This window comes from Ciona intestinalis, chromosome 10, assembly GCF_000224145.3.
Source record: "Ciona intestinalis chromosome 10, KH, whole genome shotgun sequence".
Taxonomy (NCBI): Eukaryota; Metazoa; Chordata; class Ascidiacea; order Phlebobranchia; family Cionidae; genus Ciona; species Ciona intestinalis.
In genome coordinates, this window is record NC_020175.2 from 2,182,206 (window position 1) to 2,194,854 (window position 12,649).

Consider the following 12,649-nt stretch of genomic DNA (forward strand, 5'->3'; position numbering starts at 1 on the left):
AATAAAAAGGAAAAGCAGTTTGCGCTCGTTTGTCTCGAATGTACAAGTTTACAAGTCTGTTTTAAATAGATTTTACTAAAAAACAATGCGACTACCATTCGCGAAGGTGCTCGGTTGTTTAAACAGTTTTTTATAGTACATAGATTATAAGAACTTGCGACAATGGTAGTTAAAAATGTCCATTTTGTAGTTTTGTAGGTGTTTTTGGTATTGCTTGAACGATAATATAGTAGGGTAGGGGAAGATGGGACACCTTTTCGTTCTATTTTCTCGTCACATTTAGTAGCAAACAAAAAAAACTCAAATAATCATAGAACTGTATCCTCCCGACTCCCAAATGCCGTTGTTAATTGTTTAAAACACGATCTAAATATTTGGGTATTACGTGCTAAAGGTGTCCCATCTTCCCCATCCTACTATATCAAACTGTAAATAAGAATTATTTGAGCAAATTTCATTAAACCACGATAGTGAATGATTTAAACTCACAGACTACAACATTTCAGCAGTTTTAATATTATTTAAGCATCTTATTATTGTGCGTTTAAATCAACTTTGACGGTCGTTTTGTTGAACCGTGAGAATGCGGTTGAATAATACTCTAACACTTGTTTTTAAAAAAAAAAACCATTGCATTTTTTAAAATTGTGTACGGGTTGTGTCCTTTCACACACTTTTCCTCCAATTAGAACCTTAATATGTTTAATTAAATGTTATTTATTTAATTTTCCTATTGTATAGTCTGTAGGTTGTAACGGTCACGCCTTTTAACCAAAACATTATTTGTTTCTTATTTATCAATAAGGTGTTTTAACAACTGTTGTTTTACCTACCCGTCTTTTCGCTTTTGTAAGCGACCCCGTTCTTCGTTATCGTGACCGAAAATACTAATAATTTTCATTCATTCAAAAGATTGTCCTGGCCACGTCTGCTCCGCTTCACTCTACTGTAAATAATCTGTTTTAAAATTAAATAAATTTCACGAATGGAATCTTGTTAGTGAAGTGTTCAAACGGCCGTGACATCAAGAGGAAAAACAACAAACCATCGTAAAATTTTAAGAGACACTAAATACCAATTGCTCCAACCCAGTGATCGCTTATGGGTTGTCCAAATTGTTAGTAAGAACACTTGTGTTGCAAACTGACGTTGCTCCGATACTCGTCATTCAAATGAGACATAAACACTATCTGGGTTCGAACGTACGATCCACGCTATAACACAAACACACAAACAAATATTTAACAGCTTTATAAATATATTTGGTTTTACATTCTGAACAATATGACACGTAAATAGGCGAAACTAAGCATTAAGATAATTTTCTATGTCTAAAGAAAAAAAAATATTATTATGTAAAATAGATAAGTAAAAATATGGACGATTTGGTATATAAGCATCTAAATGCCAAAATAATTGTATATAACAAATTTAACTAAACATTTAAAGTGTTGTAATTACATATACAACTGGGAGGGTTACAACATGGTTGCACTTCTGGAACATTAGGTGAATACTGAGCAGGGACTTCTTTAATGCTTCTCTTGTGCTTTCTAATTAACCTTTGAACTTCTGAGAGCTCCTCACTGTAGTGAGAGATGTTCAATGGAATTTCTTCGCTCGGATCAATCAAGAGGTTGAAGACCAAAGGTGGATCATGAGTGCGTTTTCCGCATGAAAAAGTTCTTATTAGATCTGCAGTAACTGTGCGGACACAGTTACTTCGTCTTTGTAATGGTGGATTACTTTTGAAGTGAAACTGGAAAAAAAATCGAAATAATGGTTAAGAATAAAATATCTGCAAGAAGGTCATAGTCGAATATTATGATTCGACTTCAAAATAAACTAATGAATAAAGAAATTTAACTACAACGGCTTGGTGGGACAGTTACAGTTCTATAATTTTCAATTTAAATTAATGTTTTAGAATGAAATCAAAACAAAACTGACAGAATATTTTCCGAAATATTTCAGCTGTGATTGCTATGTGTGTTTTAAATAGATTATGTGATATTATGTATTACTGTAGGATAATACTTATTGTTACTTAGTAATGCAAAACAAAAAAGATTAAATTAGGAGCCATGTTTTTTTTAGATGTTCATTTGAAATGATTGTTCAGTTAATTACATTGAAAACTTTATGAGCCAACTGAAAACACTCACTTTTAAATCACCATATCTCACAGCAAGTATATCTTCCCCACAATAGTGGAAAAGAATCCTGTTGCTTGGAGTGGAGAGACATGAAGATGTCCTCTGATGTTTCATAGAACAGATGAGATCAGGAATAGGAATGCCATCAAACAACTTGCTAGGAATAGGCTTTTGATTCTCTGCCTTAGCTTGTAAGTTAAAAATGGTGTAAAAATACCATATTCCACCTCAAGCAAATAGAAACCTGCCACTTTTTCTTTTAAATTGTTTAATTTGTTTTTATGATGACACTTTAACTGTTTAACAGAAGTGTACTGTATAACATATTGTGGTTGCAATATCGTTAACTTTATAGTTTGCAGACTTCACCACAAGCCTAATTCAAATGGAAATTTTCTTACCATAAAGATTTGAACTTGGAGTAGCTGATGAAGTACATCTCTTGAAACAAGGCAAGGAACGTAAGGCAGCAATTTTTAATAGTGTAGGATGTACATCAAGAGTACTGACTACTGCATTGCTTACAGTACCTGCTGGAATTACACCTGGCCACCATGCAACTGCTGGGACTCGTAAACCTCCTTCCCAGGTTGTGCCTTTCCCAGCTAAGTTAACAAAATTATTTTTTTACATTTTGTAGCAATATTGTTATCCAGCCCCTAGCGTAGGGCCTAGGCTAAATGTGTGCGGATTGTACAGGCAAAAAGGTAAAAGCGAGTACAGTTATTAAAAAATGCTAAAGAAGTTTTAACAACCTGCGAGGCTGAAGAAGTTTTAACAACCTGCAAGGGGCAAAAAGATTAATGCTTTGCCTTTAACCCAGAGGTAATGGATTCAAGGATCGTCACTGTCACTAATTTGAGCGTATGTATCCTTTGGCAAAACAAATAACTGCAATTGCTCCAACCCAGTGGTGACTAATGAATTGTCCAAATTATCAACCATGCATAAAAAATCCAAAAAAAATAATCACCTACAAAGTTACATACATGGTAACTTATAAGCTAGCAAGAGGTGTATGAAACAGAACACCCGTGTTATAATGACTGTCATTTTCTGGCCAGCATAAAGTAAGTTACATTCAATCAGTGTACAGATAGTTGTAACCAAAAAAATCTACAAATCAAATTTTTAGAATTTTTTTAAATATGACAAATAATAACCATTGTAACAACGTTTTCAATATAAATATGGCATTGTAGGTTTAACTCATTAAGCATAGACTGTCTATACAGCAACTGTAAAAATACTATATAAGTAAATTGTATGTTAGTTTCTGTTGTACAATTAGTTTTTACTTACATAATATGTTACTTGTATATGGACAGTAGCAACAACAGCAAAAAAAACAAAAAAAATGAATATCATTTTCACTAAATTCATGACTTCTGAATAAGTTCCTTTATAATAAACTAGCCCAAATGCTACTAGTACAATAATAAACTACCTTTGAATAAACCAGGTACACCACCATCGGGGCATTTATCACTGTTGGGTCCATGATCACTAAGAAATATAACCAAAGTGTTATCATCAATTTCTAGCTGTACCAGGTGATCCAGAATGTCAGAAATTGCAGAAGACATCTCATTAATTGTATCGCCATATGGGCCTGTGTGTAAAGGACTGATTAAAATATAATAAATAATAAAATATAAATGTATTTAATTTATTTCTGATTACAATAATAATGGTCATGTTAAAAATAACAAAGAGAAGAAATTAACGGTAAAAATAAAAGGCGTTAAAATTTTCCATAAATATGTAATGATTAAAACCCAAAGTAGCAGAAATTGTGGCTGTTATAAACCAACATAGAGTGAAAAATACAGGTTTCAAAAATTCTGTGTGGTAAAGTTACTAAAAAAATTTGCTTACCCCGTTTGGACCTTCCACAAAAACGTTCAGCACAGAATAATGCTCTGTGTGCCTGGGGGGGTGAAAAGTAGAGGAAAAAGGAGTTTAATCTGTTATTTGATATAAAATTCTTTGCATCACTTGTTATTCTGTCAGTTAATGTGCTTAAATTGACAGGTTGTTCCACTATAGTAGAACCGTTGTAAAGGAAACACATTGTGGACAATTCCTCCACAGTAAACTGAAAATAAATAAACAAATTCTTAATTTAAAAAAAGCTTTTACATATACACCTAAACACCTAAGTTGGTATGCAAAAGCTAAATACCTATGTTGGTATGCAAAGCTATTTAAGAAATACAATTATACGGTTAAAACAGTTATGCAAAGTCGATCTGGCACTGTAGTTAGCTACACACTACACAACTTGCCTCCAGTCTACAGTTTGATGATGGCTACATGCTGATCAGGATAAGCATATATATCATTGGCTCATTATTGGTCATTGTTTCAACTTATTAGACCATTATATGGTTTGTCCAAATGTGGGTCATACGAAAATAGATCAATCACAAGTTTATATACGTGGTGATTCTTTAACGAGCATAACGTGTATAAAACAGAACATGTAATAACAAACGTCATAGCCCCATGAAACAAGAAGAAATGAGTTACTTTTATGATTACTCCAACCTAGTGGTCACTGACAGGTTGTCTAAATTATTGGCCATACATAAAAATAAAAAAATCCCCCCAAAATAATCACCCACTAAGTAGCATAAATGGTAACTCATAAGCTGGCACAAGATGTATGCTGAACACTTGTGTAATAAAGATTGTTGTTTTCCGGCCACGTGAAGATGAAGTAATTTACATTCATTCATTTATTCATATTTATTTAAGCAGGTTACCCTATTTATTAAGCATGCGATACAATAATACATAAAACAGACCTCTGCTGGATTACACATCTCCGAATGAGATAAAGGAAGGTTGGTGCCAACAAAGTCAAAGCCATGATTATGTGGTAAATGATAACCATCTGTTGATGTATTTCGGTTGATCCCTATAAAACAATAATAACAAATTTTCTTCTACAATCTGGTATACTGAAAATGGCAGCATAAACGTACTATCATAGCAGCTGACTCTCCGAATTTCACCTAATACATAAAGTTTGTACATGGTGTTGTGTAGTGATAACAACTGGCCAGCTGCACTACCTCTTTTCTAAAACTTTATTCAAAATAGTGTTCTACACCTTTTAAATTGCTAAAGTAATAAAATTTAAAACAATAATTTTATCCCTGCTAATTTTAATGTAAAGTTGTTAACCTAGTACAGTGGGATAAGATGGAACCCCTAAATATTGTAAAAATATGCATTAATAACAGTAACTACCTTTGCCACACACTATGTGGGACTGAGAATACTGTCAAATAATAATGTAGCATTTGTCTATCATAAAATGGGTACACATAAAGAGTATTTAAAAAGGTCTTGTCTTTGCATGAGTCCCATCTTTTCCCACCCTACTAAATTTATTTTGTTTACAGGCAATACTAGTTGCTATTGAATCACCTTTGTTTTAAAAAAATATTAAAACTTTAACTGTATACACTTTTGCAAACATGACAGTGTATGTATGGTATGATACAATTTTATTATTAAATATTTCAATTAAATAACTAAATTATCTTCAGTGACGTATCGAGAACGTGATTTTAGTTTTTAAATCGAAGTGTATGAAATTGAAATCCTATCATAAATATAGTTGTCACGTACCTAAACCAAGTTTTGATCTTTGCTTTCAAGTTAAGTTTTTGCAGACCCAGACCAAACAAAACTTGGAATTTATATCATAAACAGACAGAGGCAGTCATGCATAAAGTAAATATTCATGGGCGAATACTTTCACAAGCCCTACACCTACCGTACAGACCTACAGTAGTGCCTTTATACTAAGAAAAAGTTAGCATAGCATAATACAATTGTGTAAATTTATTTCATATAGGTTTTTTATACAGACTACACTTAGTTCCATGCTACATCGAATAATAATTGATATAGTTCTTTCAATCCATGGTTTGGAAAAAAGGGCAAAAAACTAAATGTTAATGAAGGATTTTAGGTTACTTTTCATTGTTTAATAAAAAACCAACATACCAAGATGCCACTTGCCCACCAGTCCTGTTCGATAACCAAGTGCTTTTAAACTTTCTGCGATAGTAATTTCTTTACGTGGTAATCCACCCACAGATTGAGGTTGAAACACTGGGGCTACATCACCACGCAAGCCACTTCTTATGGCATACCTGCCTGTGGGATTTTTTATTTCTGTTTACATGATAAATTGGGCTTTTGTAAATCACCGCTAATTTTTCATGTGTTTTTTATATGGTATATTTTAATTGTTACAGTGTTAACAAGAATATCATAATAAAATTTAAAGGTTTATATAGTAGGGTAGGGAAAGATGGGACACCTTTTCCTTCTACTTTCTTATTCCCATTTGGTCAAAAACAAAGCACATTCAAAAAATTATAAAACCGTATCCCTATGACTCTCATAAACTTTTGTTAAAAACATGGTTATTATGTGCTAAACATGTCCCATCTTTTCCTATGCTACTGTATATTATATATATATCTTTTCCCAGGGCCAACATGCAGTATTAATATCCGAAAAAAACAATTACACTTTATCCAACACCATTAAGAACAGTATAAAATTTAAACCTGTTAGAAGAGCAGCCCTACTAGGACTGCACAATGTAGCAGCTGATGTCCACTGAGTAAATCTCATGCCTTCCTTGACCATTCTATCCACGCCACCATACTCTTGGGTGGGATGACCAAATGATTGGAAATCTCCATATCCAATATCATCGGCCATTATAACGATGAAATTCGGTGACTGATATGAAAAAGGTACAAAAAAGTTTATAGTAGGGTGGGAAAAGATGGGAAACCTTTTCATTCTATTTTCTTGTGCAATTTGGAAGTAAACAAAGAACGTTCAAAGAATTATAAAACACGAATAAGATATTTTTTGTTATGTGCTAAAAGTGTCCCATCATACTCCGCAGTACTAAATAAATAATATTAAAACTAATATGGTATTACACCCAAATTGAAACCCAAGAAAATCTAACCTTTTTTCGATGATATGCAGATACTTGTTGCAAAAAATAGAAACTTAGTAAAACAAAAAGCACTTTTCCACCACCAGCAAAGTTCATTTTAGACGTAATATTTAACCATCCACAACCATATACAACTTTAAAGCTATGGAAACTACAATGGTATCTTTTGCAACTGACCTGTATACATGGTAAAAGGTTGGTAACTTATTTGGGGAGTCCCGGGTTGGGGAATCCCTCTTTGTGCGCATAAGGTACTTTTGAATTTTAATTTACATAAACATATCAATACCCAATAATATCGGGAACAAAATCTTAAACATATCATATCAGCGGATATATCCAAGTTTTAGACGAAGAAATTTCAAGTTTTAAACTGTAACGACTTTAACCTGCCACGACGTAACGCTATTCTCTTCAAAACAGACCTTTAATGTTTGACGTGGCGTTTTAACTTTCCTTTAACTGCCGATAAATCTCATTTTCCCTATTGTTGTTTCCTCACTTTTTTGTAATTGGGAGAATAAATGGATGTAATGTATTTATTCCCGCGTAGTTGGACAACAACAGTCGTGATAATACTGATGTTCTGTTTCGTTATATGATAGGGTGGGGAAGATGGGACGCCTTATCATTCTATTTTCTCGTCGCATTTGGTGGTAAACAAAGAACATTCAAAGAGTTATAAAACTATATCGCACGACTCCCATTTTACGATCAGGGTATTTAAATAATATGTCCTAAAGGTGTCCCATCTTCCCCCTTCCTACTATAATAATGTTGTTTTGCACGCAGCTCGTACCCCCTTACGTCAAAGAAGATTTTTTAAAGTCCTGTCCAAGCCCGAGTACCGTCTTTCCCACCGTATGGTACATACCTGTATGGTGGAGGCCACGGGTGCTTTTTGATTGTGCGCGGTCTATTTCAAATTTTGCGAAACAAATGAATTTCTTTTGGTGATATAGTGGGGTGGGGAAAGATGGAGCACTTTTAGCATATAATATCTAAATATCCTGATCGTGTTTTAAACAATTAACAACAGTCTAAGGGAGTTGTGAAGGCAGAGTTTAATATTTTTTTTGAATTTTCTTTATTAAACAATTTTATTTAACTATTTCACGAAATAATGACCTAAACTTGCAAATTACAAAAAAATCGGCAGATTTAGTATAATTTAGCAAACAATTAAAATAAGTATCTTACTACACGCCCTTTTCAACCATTAAAATGTTGTATCTATTAACCCATCGACTTTTAAACTAATGCCAACAAAACTACTATTGCTTTGTGTTGCGCACTTTGTTAAACCGTGTACCATTATAGCAGGTGGCTTAAAAAATAAACACAAAGTGATCTATCTTGTCCATTATATTCATACCGTTGTACGATTGCAACGAAATGACGATAAGAGCCTCAAGAACCCAAGTAAACCTATACAAAGTATTACACACCCGCGGGCTCAACAAACAAACAATAGATAAATAAATGGGAAACTATGGAAGCATACACCTGCTGGCTAAAGTTTTATATGGATATATTTTTATTTCCAATAATGAATATCTCTCACTAACCTACGTTCTGTCAAAGTGGTTGAGTTCCGCCTGCTTAAACGACAACCATGCCATAGTGATTGAAGGAAGGGGAAAGATATTTTCGCTGAATACCTACACGGCTTTGCAGTTGGCTACGCTAATTTGCCTCAAGCTAAAACTGCCAATAAACCATTGTCATTGCGTCGCTGCTTTTCCAACATACGTGTTATTTTAATATGCTATAAAGTAGAAAAAATTAAAGAGGGCGGCAAACAAAACCCTTTACGCACGCGACCAATTAAAAATACAAAGTATAGTAGGGTGGGAAAAGGTGGAACATTTTATCATTCTATTTTATCCTTACATTTTGGAAGTAAACAACGTATATTCAAAGAAGTATAAAAGTGTATTCTTACCACTCCCATAGACCGTTGTTCATTGTTTAAAAAAAAAGATCAATGATATTTGAATATTTGGGCTAAAGGTGTCCCATCTACCCCATCCTATTATATATAAAAAACACACAAAAACTGTTTGTAAAGATTTACTGGGTTTCTGTAAGAACTAAATAATATTAAGCATTAACATGCCGTCGACGGATTTATTATTCCACACTATATCCTAGACGCATCGCCTACAGTTCAAAGTATAGATTTTGCATAACTGCGAGTCGAATTTTAAACTAAGCACCATATTTCCTGCTGTTTATCACACCACAACTGACGCTCGAAAGACTGGGATGTTAGCTTGCGTGGGACACTACCAGCCATGCGGAACCAGGACGGAGAGTTTTTTGATAGCAAAGTAAATGAAAGTTTCTCTGTTTTTTTTTGTCATTATTTAACATGAAGGCGGTTTAAGCAACCGCCGCGGTGGCAATAACAATCAATCAAATTTAATTACCGTGACCGCAATACTGGTTAGCGCAAAACTCCAACCCTCTTTTGCGTTTTGATAAGCAGATATCACACAACGCGGTACAAAGGGGTTAAATTTCCTTTTCTTTAAGTTTTTACAAGTGTAACTGCGAAAGGTGTTTTGTAAAACTTAGATACAGTTTGGGGCGGGAAAAGATGGGACACCTTTTCATTCTAGTTTCTCTAACCATTTGGTAGTAAACAAAGAACATTCAAAGGATTATAAAACCGCTTCCTCACGACTCCCATAGACAATATTAATTGTTTAAAACACAATTAGGATATTTTGATGTAATGTGCTAAAGGTGTCCCATCTCTTCCCACCACACTATATTACAATATTCAGCGATGTAAAATATACAACTATAATAATAAGCAAAACACAATTAAAATATATTCGCAATAAAAAATCAACGATGCTGCGCAGTAGAGGCAAAGTAAAGTCCATACCAGTATGATGAAGTCTCGCCGTATGGCAAACGAAACGTACGTATATTATAATTGAAGTTTTAATGCCGAAGTAGAAATAGCCTTATTATATTAAAATGATACCTGATAGCAATAAGAACGGAGCAAAATAAAGTATGTTTGGTGGAATTATAAGGCATTGCAAAAGGTGGCGCGCAATTTATAGCGACGAGTTTTCTACAAGCTTATAAAAAAAAACACATAAAATTTAAGGAGAGTCCAACGTCTATACTAACTTTGGGAGATTCTACCTCGATTGTAAATAAAGGAGCGATTGTAAATAAAAATAAGAAAGGGAAATTTACAAACGTGTTTTTTCTTATCATGTGTATAACGAATTTAAAAACGATTTCAGAATTTAACAATTTTAAGAATTTCAGAAGTCAAATCAAGGTGGCTGTACACAATATCCGGAATTTGTCCGATTTGTCTGTTTTATCCTGATTTCGCTGCAGCATGCGGAACTCGGTAATGAGTTTGCATACGATCGCAAGCGAATTCGCATACTGTGTACAGCCACCTTTAGCGTGTCGCGTTCTGTGATAGATAAGTCTTACTTATAGCGATTGGACAAACACATTTTCCAAACGTATAAAATCAGAGAACTTTGTATAAGGGGGTCTTCGCAGTAGTTCAAGTAAAACAAAAGACATTTTCACGTTGCCCAAAACAAACATTTTTTTATGAGATATTTAAAACTTTTTACCGTATAATAGCTCTCATACATAATTTTACGACATTTTTTTAATTTTAAAAGAAATGTTAAACTTTTTTATTATTGTATTTTTATAACTGTATATATACGTTACATTCATCCGTTTAAGACTTAAGTATTAATTCATTCACCATCCAATTTATGCTCTGACTAATTTACATTAGGTTAGTTGAACATAATTGTGTAACACCCGTAGCAACCGATGCCGAAGGATAATTAAACATTCCGTGCTCGGGGCTGGTTGTACTTCGTGTTTCGATGTGAAGAAGCAATCCGGTGTACCAGGCATAATTTAACGGATAACCAGTAGGGTACCAATACCCATGATAACCAGGTTTCCCGTTGCTCTGCGTCACTGTATCAGTCTGTGGATAAATAACAGAACTTCTCATCTTAGAAAAAAAACTTTCAGAGGATAAAGGTTACATTAAATTGGAATAAAAACTTCGAAATGTTTTAGTAAAACGCGTTTTTCTAAAACATGAATCAACTAACCATAAAGAACGAATGGATACTTGAATAGTTATTTATGACAAAACTTACACATTTTGGGTATATACCGATTTTCGAGCTCCCACGGACTAAAAATATTAGGACACAAATAATGAAAGTTATGCCTGTTATGTCGTATTTACTTAAACAATCGTTATTATGATGCAATGTATCCACTTAATTGTAAACCTCTACTATTTCGTAACAAAAATTTTACTTGGTTGAGGAAACATCGTAAATATAAAGCAACGCTACTTACTTTTGGCAAATATTTATTAGGTCGTAATGCATAAAAGAACACGTTATATAAGTGTGTATGTATGGCCTATACTCAAGACATGTCCTACTTAAATGTATTGAGTAGGCCATGGTATATGCCAGCCTTACCGGTTGATTGTAACTTGAACCGAGCCAAATGTAAGCACAATCATATGATCCGAATACGATGGTTTGTCGACAGTAGTTGTAAACCACATCGTACATCGCTTTGTCCACAATATCCACCAATCGACCGCCATTGTCATTACAGTATTTTGAAGCCGCAGCGCCGTTTATATCTCTTCTATTTGTAGCACTGGGAAACCAAAGGATCAGACTCTGGTAAACTATTCCATTACCTGTACGAAAAAGGAAATGTATATTTTATATAATAAATTGATATTAAACTAAATGCGTTTGTTATCATTCGTGATCATGAGATAGTTTTTCCTCCCTACCTATATACGAAAACCAATTCACAGTTATCGGCATCCTATCCCATCCCGTAGCTTGATCAACTCGCTCTATTTCAACTATACAGCTGAGTTTCTTTATTTTAAGAATGGTCACGTTGAACTTGTGGGGAAAAGATGAGTTGCTCGGTCTTGCTGTTGCGTAAACGTAATCAGGAACTTTGGGCAAGCACATCTTGTAGATCACTTCTGCTATTGTTTTAGCTTTCGTGGAAACCAAAGATACTTCACAACTCCCCTCGTTGGTCAACGCCAGCGGTCTAACTGTTAATAACTTTGTTTAATCAATTTTTTTCTAAATTTAACGTAAACAACTTACGTGAACCAACTGCGCTCATAACTTGTACAAGCAACACAAACCAAATGCACTTCATAATGATCAATAGTAATCGAAATAACTTCTACAGTAATCTGCGTAATGTTAAAGAATAGTTATTCAAACAACTTCAAAAGAAATTAAGGGTATTTGCATAACGTCAGACTGATGATGCTGGTTATTGACACAGTATATAATATCAAGTTGGTACATTATTATAGTTGAATAAGTTTTTTCTTTGCTGCGTATTTAGTGGCATATGATGTGGTACAGTTACATTATAAGTGTTAGTTAGATAAAGGATATATAAAGGCTTTATGTAA

At 33.9% G+C, this 12,649-nt stretch overlaps 2 protein-coding genes across 2 annotated transcripts; both read right to left on the reverse strand.

The window, feature by feature from the left end:
* Positions 1-1,435: 1,435 nt before the first annotated feature.
* On the reverse strand, positions 1,436-7,366 carry LOC100185335 (arylsulfatase-like). Its single transcript, XM_002123247.5, has 9 exons — positions 7,168-7,366; positions 6,752-6,929; positions 6,180-6,332; positions 4,967-5,079; positions 4,035-4,254; positions 3,604-3,768; positions 2,558-2,761; positions 2,166-2,344; positions 1,436-1,759 (listed from the first exon to the last, which is right to left on the reverse strand). Exons 1-9 carry the CDS (start codon positions 7,252-7,254, stop codon positions 1,436-1,438), a joined length of 1,623 nt encoding a protein of 540 aa, XP_002123283.3. The 5' UTR covers positions 7,255-7,366.
* A 2,514-nt stretch (positions 7,367-9,880) lies between these two features.
* On the reverse strand, positions 9,881-12,423 carry LOC113474584. The gene is made up of 4 exons (XM_026836270.1): positions 12,330-12,423; positions 11,996-12,274; positions 11,667-11,896; positions 9,881-11,152 (listed from the first exon to the last, which is right to left on the reverse strand). The coding sequence occupies exons 1-4, from the start codon at positions 12,382-12,384 to the stop codon at positions 10,943-10,945; spliced, it is 774 nt and encodes a 257-aa protein (XP_026692071.1). The 5' UTR covers positions 12,385-12,423; the 3' UTR covers positions 9,881-10,942.
* Positions 12,424-12,649: the final 226 nt, after the last annotated feature.